The sequence below is a fragment of the Chelonia mydas genome, chromosome 25, assembly GCF_015237465.2.
Source record: "Chelonia mydas isolate rCheMyd1 chromosome 25, rCheMyd1.pri.v2, whole genome shotgun sequence".
In the NCBI taxonomy this organism is placed as follows: Eukaryota; Metazoa; Chordata; order Testudines; family Cheloniidae; genus Chelonia; species Chelonia mydas.
Genome location: NC_057858.1, coordinates 6,674,689 through 6,692,770, shown reverse-complemented (window position 1 = coordinate 6,692,770; position 18,082 = coordinate 6,674,689). Strand labels below are relative to the sequence as shown.

The 18,082-nt window shown below is 52.6% G+C and overlaps 1 protein-coding gene across 1 annotated transcript in view; it reads right to left on the bottom strand.

Moving 5' to 3' along the window:
- Positions 1-18,082, bottom strand: part of ADAMTS10 (ADAM metallopeptidase with thrombospondin type 1 motif 10) — a 103,368-nt gene that overhangs the window by 15,570 nt on the left and 69,716 nt on the right. The window contains exons 12-15 of the mRNA XM_037885954.2: positions 17,970-18,077; positions 15,075-15,220; positions 14,817-14,880; positions 12,345-12,447 (exon numbers count right to left, since the gene is read on the bottom strand). Coding sequence (XP_037741882.1) covers positions 12,345-12,447; positions 14,817-14,880; positions 15,075-15,220; positions 17,970-18,077 — 421 coding nt within the window. The remainder of the gene's footprint in view (positions 1-12,344; positions 12,448-14,816; positions 14,881-15,074; positions 15,221-17,969; positions 18,078-18,082) is intronic.

Here is an 18,082-nt window from a genome sequence, read left to right as displayed (position 1 = left end):
AAAAGGACACAGTAGTCCAGATTTCACGGTTCGTGACGCGTTTTTCATGTTTGTGAATTTGGTCAGGCCCTAGTGATAGAGCTTCCCCACCCAGCCAGCTTCCCCCTGCTCTCCTGACGCCCTCCACTCTGTGCCTGGCCTAGGCTGCTCCGAGGGGTCAGGAGGCCCCACTGCCAGGCAGCAAGTTCAGAGCAGCGTCAGGCCTGCTCACTAACTACCCTGTGGGGCTTCGGAGCAGAGACAGCCCCCCACACCTTCTGGGAGCAGCCACTCAGAGCCGTGCAGCCCTCCGGCCTGACAGGGTCTTCTTCCTCCGGGCTCATACCGCACTGAGCCCCAGCTTCCAGGGAGCCAGGACTCGCCCCTCCTCCCTTCAGAGTGCACATCTCTGTGACACAAGAGCACCCCCATTGCTTTGCTGTTTGAACTACGGCAGCGCCCGGAGCCCCCAGCCGAGCCTGAGCCCCATCGCGCCAGGTGCTGTACAGGTGCTCAGCGAGAGACAGCCCCTGCCCCAAGGAGCCTGCAAGCTAAACAGAGCAGACAGTCAAAGGGTGGGAGGTGCAGAGACTTACCCAACCTCCCACAGCCCGTCATATGCAGAGCCAGGAATAGCCCAGCCTAGCTCTCATGGAAGTCACTGGCAAAGCTCCTACGGGCCAGCGAAGGGAGCAGGACCGGGCCTGAAGCAGATGCTGTAGCGTGTGTCATTTGACAAGATCTCAGCCTTCAGAGAGCAGCTGAGCATCTGCCGGTGACTGGAAGGCTGTACCCTGTCTCCTACCGACTACGGTGCATTATGATTTTGCCTGCACCTTCTTCCGCAGCACTGGTACTAAGCAGGGCAGCAGCAGGAGATCTGAGGGATTTTCCCTGAGATTCAGTTCTGGAAGAAATTGCAGCAGAAGAACTTTCATCCAGCAAACAAATTCTGAGCCAAGTGGCAAGGTTAGACCAGATGGACTGGCAGAACCCAGGACTGGCTGGACCAGTGGCCTCACTCCTCTGGTAGGGCCCAGAGCCAGGGCGCTCGTCCGGACTCCAGGAGTGATCTGAAACAGCCTAGCAGGAAGTGGGATATCAGTGAGAGGGACGAGCAGGTCCGATCTGTTTTGGAAGAAGGCTGCCTATGGGACTAGACTCATGGCAGAAGCAGATTCCCAGGGTCTGGGGACAAAAAGAAGAGGCTCAAAGGGGCTAGAAAACACACATACACTCTCTTTCTCTCTCTCTCTCCCGACTGGACCTGTGCATGTGCCCAGTTCCCAGTGCTTGAAGCGTTCTCTCAGCATCGCAGTATCCTAAGGCAGGTCAGCAACATGTAGGAGAGTCGGGCGGAGAGGCATCCCCCAGGGCTGGGACACGGGCAGCTTCCTCCTCGTGGTACCGGCGATGCTCAGGAGACAGTAGCTCAGAACCACCTAGCTGAGCGAGAACCCCAACAACTGAAATCTGCAAGTCGTTACTGAAGATCAAAGGGGCAGATGGAGGGAAGAGGCAGCCCAGCTGCTTGTCTGGGAGCCTGCAAGTTCAGTGAAAGCAGATGGAGGGGGAAGGAAGAGGGAAGTTACGTGGGGGGCCGTTAGAGGGGAGTTCAGCTAGCTCCGGGCAAAGCCGTTGAAAATGATGACTGGGCTCGGCACTTGGTGAAGGGGGTTGCGTTATCCCGGACTCTCTGAGAGCCAAGGACGATCATCTACCGAAACTCTTTCCCTTTGACCTCCCCTCTATCCTTGAAGGACGCTGGACTGACAGCGCTACAGTCAAATCACAGGCCAGGGACAACATGGGCAGGAGCCGTACAAGCTTCTCCTTCAGGTTCACCACAATGTGCCTCGACGCTGGCTTGGGGGATCCTTTTTAAAGGAGAGACACTCCACAGCACATTCAATCCTCAGCTTCCTGTCTGAGCTCTCCAGGAGTGGCGATCGACTCTGTCACACCGACCCCCATCCACTGGGCACTCCACTGAGGCCACCAATTCATTTCACAGAGGCCACCAGGCAGCCGACAGCTGGGCAAGGCCTTTAGGTGGGCTCTACCCTTGGGTGGATTTGAACTTGTGACTGGAAGGTCAGAGGCTCAATGTCCCACCCTCTAGCCCTTGAGACAGCTGGGCCTCTGCCGCTAGTTTAGTTCTCTTGGCCTCAGCATCCCAAAGCTCCTGTGTCCGAGAGTTCCTTCCCCGAGAGCCATCACCATACGAGACAAGTCTGCATCCTGTTACTCGACGTATTTTAGTGCCAGCAGGTGGTGGCTTCCCACGAGGATAGGGTTTAGTGATTTGGGCTAGTTCAAGGGCTAAGTGCCTGCCCAGACCATGGCCACAGGAGCACCTTTGACTGGCCTTTACTGAATGTATTTGATACCCTTGTCTTACTCTTCTCACTTCCAAACAAAACCGCCCCAGCCCTTGCAGCCTCTCCTCTGCTGGAACCTCATTCCCCTTCCATCCCTGACCCCTCCCACCATTTCGTCTTCTGGGACGGCTTCTTTACAATGAGGTGCCCCACGCTGCCTGCCCTACCCAGGGGAGGAGAAGTCACTGATCTGCGGAACGATGTTGTAGCTTAAATAATACAGCCGAACCCTGGACTTTTCCAACCTGCCGCTGCTGTGTCTGGAGCACGCCTTTCATTGAACTGCACAGAGATACTAAGAGATTGACAGTTCCGAAGAGCCCATCAGTTTGTCCAAGCAGATTAATTGCCCTGGTGTTCTCTAGGTTAAACCCTGTCTGCCACCTTGCGTCAGAGCTGGTTATTTTCAGAGGTGTCACTCCCTCCCCCCCCTCCACTTCACCCCCTAGTGACAGACACAAAGTCAAGCCTGCCTGTGGATCCTTCAGCCCCAGTCTGAGCCACTCGCTTTCCTGCTGAAAGGGAGCCTCTCATTTCTTCCATCCCTTGAGCATGAGACTGAATATGTAGCCAGGTGGAACCGAGAAACAGCCAGAGACTCAGCGGTCTCATTTCAGGACTTGCAAATGTTTCTTTAAACTGTTCCACACAAACAACCCCCTTCCCCCTCCCCACTTCCCTTCCTTCCTTGTCTCGGTCTCCCCTGCAGGAGAAGTGAGACCAAATGTAAATACCCCCTCGGTCCCCCCCGGAAAGCAGCTAAATCATGACACAGCCTTGCTTCCTCCCCCTTCCCTGTCTCCTCCATTTCAGCAGCTGTGGGGTCCTCTTGCTCTTTCCTAGAATACTCTCTGATTGTCACTGTCCTATGCCCAGCCTTCAGCGGCCCAAACACCTACAGCCGCAACCGGCCCATGGCGGAATCATCACGGGCTCAAAAAAGCAGCCAAGACGGAAAATGGGAATGAAAAATGTAATACAATGAAGAGGAAAAAAAAAAGGGATCAGGGATTGGTGGCGTGAAGGCCAAATTTCTTCCTTTGCCTCAAGTGCCCTGGCTTTGTTGCAGCACCTACAGGAACGGTGCAGGGCGTAAGAACTCGGGAGCGAGAGGGAAAAGCTGGCAGGTGTGGATCCAGCTCTGGGGGGAGGCTCTGGAGTTTCCTCCTGGCCTTCTCCACATTACAGCCCAGGAGGGTGGTTTTTTTCTTTCGCTTAAATCCTTCAGAATTCAACCTTCTTTCCAAGGGAAATCAGCAACTAGAAAAAGCGAGCGAGCGAGTCCTCGAGCTGAGGCCAGCAGAGTCTGGCTTCTAGCAGGTCAATCAGGGGTAAACTCCCTTTAGGCTCAGCTGCCGATGGAACACCAGCATCCTGTGTCATGTCTTGGCGGTGGCTATGTGCAAAGGGAGCCCAGCCAGCAGGCAGGCAATCTGGCCGAGCAGGCTAGTCCGCTCAGGTGACTATAAAATCCCAGGCCTCCCGGCCTCCTGCTAAATGTGCCTGGCTTATTAATTTTATCTGAGGGGAAAGTAAAACTGGAAACCGTTCATTTTGATCTACTGGGTTGTAACCGGTTAGGCAAATTGACAACCCATTCGCCCAGCTCAATGGGCAAGATGCCCCAGTAGAAGGGAGCAAGCCAGCTTGGGCTACTGCACGGGAGACCTGCTCACCGGGATTATCCAGGATAAAATGGAACAGAAGCTCCTACAATGGGTGTCTATGCCCTTTCCCTGGCTGCTTGTACCAGCTACCCTGCATGGTTATATGCAAATACCAAGCAGCTAGTGTCAAGCTGTGCCATCCCGAGAGGTTTGTCTTGTAGCTAAGGGCAGCGGACTAGGAGTCAAGAGAGCTGGGTGCTATTCCCAGCTCTGCTGCTAACCTATTGTGGGCCAGTCACTGCCTATATCTGTCTCCCCTCCCGCCCTTGGCCTGTCCTGTCTGTTTCGACAGTGAGCTCCTTGGGGCTGGGGCTGTCTCTCACTCTGTGTCTGTGCGGCACCTGGCACACGGGGCCCTGATGTAATTGGAAACCATTGTCACACACAGAACATTTCACCACGGGACCACGATGCCTCCCCGTGGCTATGATGCATCCCCCTTTATGCCTCACGCCCTGGGCCATCCTACGGTTCCCTACGGCTTGGGTTCCGGTGTGGAGGGGTCCCTTCCTGACAAACCGACAGGCTGGAATTAAGCAGCTTGGTTGGGGGGTGGGGTGGGGGGCAAAAGAGCTGATCTATTGAGAGGAAGAACATCTCGGGGGGCCTCCCGCAGCCTGCTCCCTGCCAAAGCTCAGGATGGCCCAGGGTCTGAGAAATCTCCCTGTGAGCAGAGGATGGTTTATTGGCATCTTCCCCTGGCCAGCTGTTTGGCGGGGGATTTGAGAAAGGCTTGCAGCTGGGAGAGCTTTTCTTTAAAAAAAAAAAAAAAAAAAAAGAGGTTTTAAGTGCAAGGGAAATGGAGAGAGAAACCTTCTCCCACACGGTTCTCTGCCTCGCTCACTCAGGGCCTCATCCAGAGCCCACTGAGGTCCCCGGGAGTCTTTCCGCTGACCCCAACGAGCTTTGGATCAGCCCCTACGCACGCCGCTTGGCGAAGGCTTCCCAAGCTGTATTTGTCCAAGGAAGCTCATGGCAAGCAGGCTGCGCTCCTGCGAATCGGTGGCAGCACCAGCCGGTATCCCGGCGCAGCCTCCAAGAGAAATAAACAAACAGGCCGCGAAGCAAAGCCGCTCGGCTCCTTTCTAAGCCAGAAAACAGGGAGCTCGTTGCAACCTTCTTGCTATTGGCATTAGCCACGTGCATCCTGATCGCCCCCCTTCAGACAGGGATGGTCCCTCCTAGACCACTCTGCCCCAGCACGGGCCACGGAGCACAAAGACCCGTCCCTTCTCCCTCAATGACTGTTTATGGTGTTGCAGCGTCGGCAGCTCCGGTTTCGGTTCGGGCCGTGCAGACACAAGGCAGAAGAGCTCGCCGTCCATCGGGGCACAAACAAGCCACTGCTAAACGGGGAACGGCTCTGCGGCTGGGACCCGATTCGGATCTCCCCAGCAGCGGTGTAAACCCCGGTGGCGGAGTTACTCCGGATTGGCGGATCCGATTCCGGTGGTGGTTCATGTATTTGGTCCCTCAGTGGAGGGAAGATTTAAAGAAAAGAAAGCATGCGAGCTGCTGTGCAAATGAACTGGTCTCCAATGGTTAATTTGCAGGCTGCCGCCAGGCTACACTCTGCTGTGATCATGTAAACAGCAGGGCCAAGCCACGATTGTATTTGGCGAGGGGAACGACTGAGCGCTGCAAGAAGAGGTATCAGCTAGGAAGTAGGCGGCAATGGCCCAGCCTGGTTCTGGGGGGTGCTGCGCTGCTCTCTAGTTACCATCATCCAGCTGAGAGGTGAAATGGAATTTCATGATACTTGACGAGCCTTAATCCTGGTGTCCTGGCCAAATTCCAACTTGGGTTATTGCAACGGGCCAAATTCTCCCCTGGCTGACGTGCTGGGCCATGCCACTGCGGCAAACTCTGCATTAACTTACACCAGTTGAAACAGCGACAGGAGTCACTAAGGGCAGAGTTTAGCCTTCAGACTCCAAGGTGATCACAAGGGCAGGCAGTGCCAGATTTGCCCCATTCTGTTTAACTGATTCGCACCCACTGCTTCCCTGGCTCCTGTGACACTCCTCACTTCCTGTCCCAAATCTGAGGAGTGCTGGCTCACTCCACGCCCCCTGCCTTTCCGTGGGGGGGTCAAAGGATCTCTGTCTATCCCTGACACACCTCACAGGGACGCTATGGGGCTTTCTCAGTCTTTGCAAAGGGTTTGGAGATCCTCCGATGACAATGCAAATTAACGAAATAACAGCGATACTGAGAACCGACTGGCCGTAGCCGGGTGGAACAAAGCGGCTGGAGTGGCTGGACTGCACGGGGCCGATTAGCGCTTTGCCATCTCTGTCTTCCGTGCTTCGTCCCGATCTGCCTGACTCCTGCTGGTGGCTGGACCTGGCTTTCACCAGCACTCTTCAGAGAGGCGGCTTTCACCACCCTGTGTATAAAAGCAGGTACTGCCCAGGGACGTGGGCAGGGGAACCCGAGCGGCTGCAACTTGTCGCTGCTGCTCTCCGAGGTTTCCGATGCTGCGGTTTCTCTTTCCCTTGGCACTGGATGCTGTGGAGTAGCTCAGCAGGGCTCCCAGGCCATTCAGTAAGGAATGGAGGAGTGAGTTCTGCCCCTGGTGTGTGTGTGTGTGTGGGGGGGGGGTGGAGTGGCCCAGTTCCAGATTCTTAAAGTCCATTCTGGGGGGGCCTTTGCGAACATGCTCAGTGGGAGAACAGACAGAGACCAAATCAGTGACCCCAGGGGCCTCGCTGACAGCTTGCTGGGAACCTAACTGGCTTGCGAATTTCAGAGAGACACTTCTAAACAGCAAAATTCAAACCCAGTCCTGAATTCTCCCCACGTTCAAGGGGGTTTGGATCCGGCTCATCCCAACTAAAGGCACTTCACTGTATTACCTGCCATATTTGTTTGCACTTGCATCTTTCTGGCTGGATCAATCGAAATGGCTCGTGGGCGGCATTGACCAGCAGGGAAGTTTTGCTGATGATCAGCTTTCTCCTGACTGCAGGGGCAGGGGCTGGTCATACTGTAGGGTCCTGTGATGCTCCTTTAGGGATCGGGGCATGCTTTGGGCTTCCCCCATGTGGAAGCTGAGGGCCAGATTTTCAGAAGCATTCAGTATCTGGCAGCTCCCATTGTTCTCAGTGGAAGGGAGAGGGAGGGGGAATTGTTCGCAGGGGTCAGTGCTGGGTGATGGGCTCTTTTGAAAACCTGGCCCTGGCTCTGACTCCAGCTGAAGTGACCATGCCCTGAGAAGAGCGGCACTGCCACGTCTACCAGGAGTAACGCCGCTGCTCATTGCGAGAGGCACGGCCACGTCACATGGCCTGCGCTTGTCTGAGAAGCCACTGACTGCGGGATTCATCTGGGGCCTTGCAAAGTGGCCCTGCTCTGAAAGGTGACTCTGGAAAATGGCACAATGGGATCAGGCTCCATGCTAAGATTGCTCAATTTATGAGAATGGGGTGGTGGTTGGAGGGGAGGGGGGGTTCGCCTTTCTGTGCAGTGTGGTTCACCTGCTGGGATCATCTGGGTGCATTTCATCTACTCAGTTCCTTGCCATTTCAAAGTCAGTGAGCACTGATGGCTCTTTGATCTCTCCCGCTCTCTGCCTGTGGCATAGACTCCAGTCACCTGAGGACTGAAATAGCTTAGTTTAACGAAGGCCTTTGGGTTTAATACAGGGGTGAAAATTAATGGCTTGTGTTATACAGGAAGTCGGATCTAATGGGCCCTTCTGGCCGTCAACTCTATAATATGGGTTATTGGTTGTTGTTTTTTACCTACCAACACTACAAATTCAACTGGGCTCTGAGATTCAAGCAGGACTCTTCACTTCTCATGCATCCTGGCCAGGAATAAAGGTCTACTAGCCTGAATCTTGCCTTCCTTAATTATTACTATGTATTAATTTAGAGAAAAGTGCTAGGCCCTTTCCAAACCCAGAGAATCAGTCCCTGTGCCAAAGGGCATCCAAACCTAAAAGCCAAAGATAGATGAAAGAGGCCAGGGGATGCAACATACAAACAAAGGGCCTGATTCTGCTCCCTCCTACAGCAGCGTAAACCAGTCATAGTTCCACTGAAGTTAATAGGGTTACACGGGAGTAAAAGTGTATAAACAAGAGAAGAATCAGGCCCAAGGATGGCAGATCTTTTGTTACCCTATTGTCTTCAAATTTGGCCCTCTCTTACTAGGCAACCTTTCGACTTCGTTGCAATTGCTTGGGGTTAAGCGAGATCAGAATTTGGCCCTGCATCTCGAATGGAGGTAACCACTTGTGTTGGCCATGCTGAGCCAGGAGAGAATCCAGCTCACTCGCTCCCAGCCGAGCTGGCTCTGCAGGGCGAATAGGGTTGAAAGCTTTTTTGTGCTGAGCAGCCTGGCTCTGAATATACCCAAGGGGTGGGTTTGCTGTGTAAGAAGGGGCCACTTTCCCCCACTCCTTTTTCGGGGCAGAACCATGCTGGTTTGCTGGCTTGCTAGGTGTTATTCTGCACCAGCTCATAGGCAGCTGGGAAACCAAAAAGACTGACAGGACAGAAGCTCCTGAGCAACAAAGGATCATGGGTAAATGGTGTGAAAATTCCCTATTTTGAAAACTAGGCTGATCCACAAAACATTCATCAGGAACACCAAGACGTGTGTTCCTCGACTTTGGTCCGATCCATCCAAAGTCAATAAGAAAGAACAGCCATGGGTGCTTGCATTTACCCACAATGCTTTGCCGCAGAGGACGTGTTTTGTTTCCGTCCCCCCCTTACCTCCCCCAGGAAGGAATTAAAGTGCATAATAGCTTATGATGAGCAATCTCTCCTGTTTTCAGCAGACCCCGCTTCCCCACCCCGACCCCATGAGCTGCTCCCCGCTCCCTTGGCTCTGACATTTGCCAAGAGCCAAATGAATAACTAAGTGAATAAAACAAAATAAACAAACAATTAAAGCCACATTCCAAGAGGTATCTGCTGACTGTTAAACTCGGACAGGCTGAGCTCAGTGCTTCTCGCTGGGTCTGTGTATCCTGCACTCCCAGGGTCTGGGTTCCAGGACCGTTATAAATCACCACCAGGAAAACACGCCATACCGGCCCCATGCAACACCCAACCTCAACTCGCCAGTGACCCGGCAGCTGGCGCCAGGCTTCCAGCTGACTGCTCCTACCCTCCCTGGGAACCGGCTCCCTCCCGCAGCTGAGCCACAGGGATGCTCTGTGCCTTTAAACCTTGCAAATAAAGACAAGGGTTGGCCCTAGGCAGGATCTTGCCCAGCACAGGGCCTCCCTCCCTCCCTGTCCCACGCAATGGCAGCCATGTTGGCGAAAAGGTGGCATCCTGGTGCAATCACACGCGGGACATCTTGATGACCCTTGCTGGGGGAGCCGGCCAAGATCTGAGAGCCGAAGCTGGTTACCTCAGACAGGAGCCTATCTGAGGGAGCTAGTGGAAGGGGGAACAAGGAGCCAGAGGCAGTTGGAGCTGGCTTTACCAGGTGCTGGGTACCAGATTTCCCTGCAGGGTGAGGCAGCAGCTCCCAGAGGGTCTATCCCAAGATGGCACCAGCTGAACGAGCAGAGAGCACTATGGGAACTCAGAAGAGACTCCAGGACGGAGCAGAGTATGTCCCAAGGGTGGAACTGATGCCTGGGAGAGAGAAGGGGACCGAATCCCTCTCCTGCCCAGCAGCCAGACAGGAGGGAGCACACCCCAGACCAGCTGCGCGGGAGAAAATGAGAGAGAGAAGAGCATAATCCCTGACGGATCCTTGGAAGCTCTGAGGGAAAAATATCAGACGCAAATGGAGGCACCTGGACAGGCCACTCGGCCTCCTGTATCTGGGAATGTTGATTCTGCCTCTTATTCGCTCAAAACAACAACATGGCAGATGGGATTGACTGAGACAACCTCTTCCTCCTCCAGACAGACACGTAGCAGGCTCCCCTCTGGGGTCGCACCATGGTCTTCAGCAGACTTGCTCCCACGCCACCCAAAGGACACCCAGCATCACTCCCTCTGAGCTACCCTGATCCCTTGGGAGTTGGCCAGCCAGGCACCATTGCTGGCAGGGTCACCTCAAACCAGCCACTGGTATTCTCATGCGCAAAACAAGTTGGATAGTCCGGCTAGCGCCACCGTCCCCACTGAACTCTGGGGCCTTCATACGGGGCCCAGTCAGCATTTGCCTCTCAGTCCTCGGTTTCCCTTTCTTGCACTTTGGTGGTCGGGAGTGTCCTCTAATAATACTGACAACAGTCACCATTCAACATGCTCTCTGTCATTGTAAACGAGACAGCGTTACAACAATGTACACAGTACTGCCTGGCTATTCCCGAGGTAGATGGAATACCTTGGTAATATCTAGCCAGTAGCTGGGACACTAGGTTCGGATTTGGGGTACCTAGGTTCTATTCCCACCTCTGCTGGCATGACCACAGGCAAATCACTTCCCTTCTGCGTGCCTTGCTTTCCCCATCTGTGCAATGGAGCTAATGATACTGACTTGTCTTTGCAAAGAGCTTTCAGGTTTGTGCATGAACAGGGTGCATAAGAGCAAAGTATTGTTATTAGTTATCATCACAGCCAAAAGCAAAACCAGGATGTTTTTAAAGAGCGACAACTCCCCAGTGCTTTGCAGACATTAACTTATGATGTCTCGTGTCCTCCTCAGAGGAAGAGGAGTTTTATCGTCTTATTTTTCAGATGGGGAAACTGAGGCAAGGAGCGGGGCAGCACCTTACTCAAGGCCACAGAAGAAATCAGAGTCAGAGGTAGACTGGAAGGCAACCAGCCAATAGTTCACTGCACCAAGCCCCGCAGTCAGACACTAGGCCACGCCTATCTCTCAGCTGGGACGGAGCAAGAGGTCCAAGCAAGTATTTCAACTGCATTTTCCACTGTGGAATCCCTCGGGGGCGTTGTCTGACTTATTGCTTTGCCATTTTATTACATTTTTATTGATCCATTCCCTGCAGCCTCAACACATCTGTTCCTGATGCAGGGTCCCCCCGGGGAGGTAAGCTTATTTACACAGCTGCAAAGGAGTTCCCCAGTCAAGTTCATTAAGTACATGAAGGAGACGCACTGTTCTTTCTCGTTATTAAAAGATTTCTGCCACACAGATCTCCCCCTACCTCCTCCCTTTTAGCCAGTCACTTCTACAAGACCCGTTAGAACTGACTGAAGAGACGAGGGGGTCACTGCTAGCCACCAGCTATCTCAGAGGGTAGACTCCACTCTCTTCCCCAGTTGGCTGGACACAGTCTAAAATGCCAGGTGGTGAAACGTGAAATCTGTGCGTGCGAGTGAGCCTAGGTGCATTATGGGAAGAGCTGGGCAAACATTTCCCAGTGAATAGTTTATTTGCTGAAAATTACAACTTCAGGTCAACCGAAACGGTCCACCAATTTCGGTCGAATAATTTAGGCCAGAAAAAAACCCAAGGGGTGGGTGGGTGGAACTCTGAAGAAGTCCAACCGTTTCAATATTTTTCAAAATAAAATGGGTCAACTTTTCATTGAGGAACATCATCTCATTTGGAAATTAAGCTAAATTTCTCTAAACAACTCCCCAGAGAGTAGAAACGCACCCATAAATGGAATGTTTTGTTTTTTCATTCGACGCCAAACAAAATTGGTCTGGTTTTACATTCTGACAAGAAACACTGAAAAACTCATTTCATTTGACTCAAAAATACCCTGCGCCCTGCGCCCCTCCCCCCCCTCCCCGGCCCCGGCCCCAATTGTCCATCTAGCCCTAATTATGGGAGGACTTCCCTTTCCCTCTATGCCCATCAAGCGTTGGCCACGGCCAGAGGCTGGGTAGTGAACTAAAGTGAGCAGTCACTACGCAACTCCTGGTTTTATGTTTCTGGTCTTCTTGTTTATACCACTCAGAGATTAAGGAACAATCGGATCCAAAGAAATAAACTAAACAGCCCCTATCCTTTTGGATTTTTGTCTGCATAGCTAGGAATTTAAAAAGCAGCTGCATAGAGTAACACGAACAAGAGCAGGAGAACTGCTAGGTAGTGTCATCATGCCAGTTGCTGGAGGAGAACAATACTTCCATCAGCGAAATGTGTTTCCACTTGTCACGCAAGAGTCACTCTAAATGTGGATGCAGACAGCTTTTAAAAAGGGACTGGGATGCCACAGGAACGGGGGACCCCTGGAAAGACAGATTTGACGAAATGTGCGAATCTGCAAATTTGATGAGTCTGCAAATCCCTGCAGAAGGTGTGGGTGAGCTCCTATTAATAAGACTCTGCTCCAACTCCAGCTGCCAGAGCTCCCGAGGCCCAGAGATGCGCTGGAGAAGCAGCAAGAGGACCATTGCCGAACAAGTCCTGTGCCACTCACCTCCTCGGTACGTCTTCCAGGTGTAGTATTTCCCTCGGAAGGGGATGTTGTCGAACTCGGCGCACTGCAGCTCTCGGAAGTCATGGGAACCTGGAGGGCAGTCCTGCGGGACACAGATTCAAGTGAGATTAGTGGCTTCCCTAGAGCCTAGTGGAGAGCCAGGTTGACCATGCATAAGACCTACAAGGAGGAACTGCCGTATCAAAGCAGACCCATGGTCCTTTCAAATGGGCATCTTGCTTCCAACAATGGCCAATGCTTGGCACGTCAAGGAGAAAGCCAATAACCCCTGCCAGTGATGTCCCTGGCCAACTGTACGGTGCTATAGCATGGGAGGGGCATCTTCTTTCTAAACCCAGGGGTAGCATGAAGGCCAATGGCCCCTGCCATTAGATCCCAACCAGCATAGGCACCGACTTCTCCTCTGCCCAGTGGGTGCTCAACCCCTGCCCAACTCTGGCCCTGCCCCCATTCCACACCCTTCCCCCAAGTCCCCGCCCCGCCCTGCCTCCTCCCCTGAGCACGCTGTGTTCCCACTCTTCCCCCTCCTTCACGGAAAGTCCTAAGTGCCACCAAACAGCTGTTAGGCGGTGGGCGGGAAGCGCTGGGAGGGCCGGGGAGGAGCGAGGATGTGGCGCGCACAGGGGAGGAGGAGGAGGCAAGGAGGGGGCGGGTGGAGCTTGGCTGCCCGTGGGTGCGGAGCACCCGCTAATTTTTCCCCGTGGGTGCTCCAGCCCTGTGGAATCATTTGTGAATCATGTTAGGGGCCTGATACGTAGCCAACTGAAGGCAATGGGAAGGCTCTCAATGACTAAGGCGGAGGTTCTCAAACTGGGGGTCGTGGCCCCTCGGCATTGCAAGGTTATTAGGTGGCGATCACGGGCCACCCAGCTCTGAAGGCAGCGCTGTCGCCAGCAGCAGCGCAGAAGTAAGGGTGGCAGTGGAGTGCTAAACTGCTGTGAAAAGTGAGACTGGCAAAGTTTCTTCGCGCCCCCCAGTATTAAAGAATCATCATTAAAAAAAAAAAACTTTAATGCTTATAACAATAATTCAATACAAACGTGTTTTAGTCTTAATTTAAAAGTGGCAAGAAAAGGTACATTCATTTTAAAAAACAGGGTCATAAATTTAGCATTTCAAATAATGTTAAATATAAAAATGGGGTTTTAATTTATAAGGGGGGGCGCACACTCAGAGGCTTGCTTTGTGAAAGGGGTCACCAATATAAAAGGTTAGAGAACCACCGGACTAATGCCATTAATGTCACTAGCAGCCTGCAAACGAATATAAAAGTCACAATGGTTGGAGAATTGCACAGATACAGACTGTGACCTGAGAGCTGGCAGCAATGAAATCCCAGAATCATAGACGTTAAGAGATGGCAAAGGCTCTACCCAGTGGCTCTCAACCTTTCCAGACAGGAGCCTGATTTGTCTTGTGTACCCCCAAGTTTCACCTCACTTAAAAACTATTTGCTCCCACAATCAGATATAAAAATACACACAAGTGTCACAGCACACTAGTACTGAAAAATGGCTGACTTTCTCATTGCTACTCTATAATTATAAAATAAATCGACTGGCATATAAATATTGGACTTACATTTCAGTGGATAGTATCTAGAGCAGTATAAACACGTCATTGTCTGACATTTTAGTTTGTACTGACTTCGCTAGTGCTTTTTATGTAGCCTGTTGTAAAACTAAGCAACTATCTAGATGAGTTGATGGACCCCCTGGAAGACCTCTGCACACCCCCAGAGGGACCCACACCCCTGGTTGACAACCACTGTTCTAGGCCATTCAGTCACTGTCCTTGGGACAGATGCAGGATTGTCCTCTACCAGATGCCTTCTAGTCTAGCTTTATGTTAACTTTCCATTGGCCTCTTATAAGGCTTTCACCCCTTCCCTTGGGACACTGCTCTGCTGTTTAATGGAAGATTTGGGGCAGGGACTTTTTGTTATGTTTGTCTTCAGTCCCTAGAACAGTGGGGCCGTGATCCCTGACTGGGGCTTGGAGCCGCTATTCCACCACGGTCATCAGCATTATCTCAGTGTCAGAGAGTTCGCCTCAAATTCTCCTTCGTTAATTTCACCCCATGGTTCCTTGGTCTTGACAAATAGCTCCTTTCCCGTCCCTGTGCTGAACCCCTGCCAATATGTGTAAGCTGTTGCCGCGCCATCTCCTCACTTAGCCACATCACTCCAAGCTTCAGTCACAATTGAATCCCTCTGATCGTCTTGTGGCTCTTTTCTGCACTGCCCCCAGCTTGTCAGGGTATTTCTGCTTCTGTGGATGCCAGCACGGTACCCGGCATCCGCCGAGCCACGCAGAGAGGAACGACCATCTCCCTGCTGTGTGATGTAACCCTTCCCCCAGTTGCTTTGGCCTGGGTTGCAGTCGTATCCCATTGCAGAGCCATATCTGCCTCACCGTCCACCACCCCCCTGAGAGCACTTTTGCTACTTACATCGGTGTTGCACGACCGGTAGCGTTTCCGCTCGCCCAGGCAGTACTTCCCTCCAATGGTCGGCCTTCCAACAGAGAACAAGAGGGGAGAGAGGGGGCGAAGTGAGACGGGTCGTGCTGTGGAGGCAAGGACGTCCTGTGCTGCTCGGGCACACGGCCGCTCCATTCCCTGCCATCGCAAACCGCGGTGGCAGGGCAGGAATCCAGGGTGCTCCCCAAGGCGAAGGGCTGCAGTGGGCAGCGCGAGCAGTTTACCTACCGTGGGCTGTCGCAGTGGCGGATGGATGACGATACGCCTCCCCCGCATGTCCTGCTGCACTCCCCCCAGGAGGACCAGGCCCCCCAGGCGCCGTCCACTCCCTCTGGCCGCGTCCCGAAGGGCACACACTCCCTCTTGTAGCACCACTGGGGAAACACAGAGCGTCAGCGTCCGAGAGCGCACGGCCTCCTCGTGGGCAGCTCGTCAGGCCGGCGCGGCCCAGGGGACAGCCGGGATGGAGCAATGTGAGATGGCCAGGAGCGAGTGACACTAAGCACGGGGCCCAGTCCGGCTTGTGGAGGTGCAGGGATGGGTCGGACAGGGAGGCCTCCGAGGTGCATTTTAGGGGGTGGCAGGGTGGGCTCTGGAATTTTGTCAGCTCTTTGGAAAGGGAGGAGGGGCCCTATTTCCGCTATTTCCAGAGCATTGGGGTGGGGGTGGGGGGCGGAGAGAGGGAGGGAAGGGCAAAAGTGAAGGTACTGGGGCCTGGATTGACCCTCCTGCCATGAGCCACTGCTGCTCAGGAGTCTTTGGATCGGCAGCCCCAGGCCACATCCAGCCACTGAGGCAGACAGTGGCCATGTATCCATTCCCCGTGCCCAGGGCTAGCTGGCCTGTTCTTCCCAGCACTTGCATATTCTGACCAGCAGCAGTCGGGCAACCAGACAGCAAGTGTAAAAAATCAGGACGGGGGTGTGTGTGTGGGGGGGTAATAGGTGCCAATATAAAAAAAAGCCCCCAAAATTGGGACTGTCCCTATAAAATCGGAACATCTGGTCACCCTAGCAGCAGTGGAGGAAGGAAAGAAGCCTGCCCAGTCACACGGGGCAAAGATTATGTCAGCTCCAACACCCCAGAGTCCTGCCCTTCTTTTCTCTGACTCATGTCTCCCTCCCCAGCTCTTCTGCGATCTGCCTACAGAGGGTGCCAAGGAGCAGGACGGGCAGCGTGGCCTGGACCCTGGGGCCAAGCGTGAGCAGCAGCAGCTCTTGGTACCAGACACCATGCAGGAGCCGATTCCCAGAGAGCAACTACGACAGTCCATTGGAAAATAACCACAGAGAGCCTCGAATCTGGATTACGCAGAAATCTCAGGGCTGCCATAACCCAGAGGGCTGGTAAATCAAGAGAGTAGGCAGGAGAAATCTTTATGTACCACTTCGAGCACAGCAGCGCCTCTTTCCCCTTCAGTCCAATCTCTGATAGCCAAAACCCTTTGCTGTTTCCTACAGCTTGATCCTTATTCCCCCACCAGCCAAAAGGGGAAAAACCAGCGCAGACCTGAAGGCGCAGATCTAGCAAGGCGTTCAGGGTTCGGGGCTGGCCCAGCAAGCAAACCAAGGAGGGAGATAGCCAAACTCTGGATTACCAGGAACTCTGGCTAACTGGGGTTCTGAAAAAGCAACCTTCAGTTGAAGTTTATATCAACCAAAGACCTCAAAACACTTCATAACCATTAATACATTAAGCCTCACATTCCATCTTGAGAGGTTGATCGGTACCATCATACGCCTAATACAGATGGAAAAACTGAGGCATACAGAGGTGAAGTGACTTGCCTAGGGATATATAGTGAGTCTGTGTCAGAGCTGGGAATAGAACCCATGAGTCCTGGGTGCTCTAACTCCTAGACACATTGCCTCTCTTTGGAAAGCTGCCAATCAATAGCTGAAAAAATGACTGGTAGAAAAGGGTAAAAAAAGAAAAAATTACTAGAAAAAAAAAATCATGAAAAATTTTTTTTTTCTCATGGTGCGTGGCCAGGCCTGACCAGCAGGAATGCCCAGTTTCTAGGTGCTGTTTAATACATTTCAATCTGATTTACAGCCGAACTGAGTGGACCATTTGCAAGGAACAACAGGATTATCAATTTCTGCCTCTTTTTCTGCCTGAAACTCACAAACCTATTAATGATTTGAAACGGTTCTTGAATTTCTTTGCAACAAATTTCCCCCTATTGGAGAAACTCATGTCCATTTCATTGTGAATGTTCAGAGCCTGATTCTTCATCATGTACATCTTGCAAAGGGCACGTTAGTCATTAACAGTCAGATTTAGTCACCCTCGTCACCCTGGCTGCATGAGGTCCCGGGCAATGGAGAACCAGGACGTCAGTAGTCAAGCTCTGAAATTCATGCTGGGTTGGCTAGTCATGTGGTGTTGATCCTCTTCCCTGATTGGGTGGCATGCAGCTAACCAACGCAGCGTGAATGACGACCTTCAATTTCACAGCCTGGCGTTAGCACTCAGCAAATAGCCGTAAACGTCACCTTACTCGAATATCGGCAGTGGAAATCCTGAGCGAACACAAAAGTGGCGTGGATGCTGCCAAATCACAACTCACTTTCCAAATAAACAGCCATGGCAAAAACCAAAACCAAAACCGTCCACGCTCAGCTGACCGGAAAAAGTGATGGGTTAATAACACTGAGCTTTATCTAGCCCTTTTCAGCCATAGATTTCAAAGCGCTTCACAAGCCATTATCCTTGCTCTACAGAAGGGGAAACTGAGGCATAGAGAAGTGACTTGCCCGAGGCCACCCAGCAGGCCAGAGGTGGGAACAGAACCCACATCTCCTGAGTCTATGCATTACACCACAGGGCCTACCTACCGCTGGATTGTGCTGTGGATAGTTCTGCCATCAATAGACTTTTTGGGCCTCATGAGGGGGGGTAATATAGTCTCTCACTTGAGCCTAAAATGAGTCGAAATTCAATTGTGCTCCTTGGTAGATTCCAGCCTTACTCTCCCCTCCACACTGGGATGCAAGAGGCAGGGGTGGGCACACAGTGCTTTTAAATCACTCACCAATGCAAACAGTAATCACACCAATCATCCGACAATTGCTTCAACCATGCATTGTCAACTCACTCTGGGGCCCTGGGCTTCCTTACCCCCTTTTCAATGGTATTGGTTTGGCATATGGTCCCCTCAGCAGCCGGTATGCTGTTGGTAATGCAGCGGTTGCTTTTGCTCAGACACCATAACTCACTGCAGACTTCCTGGA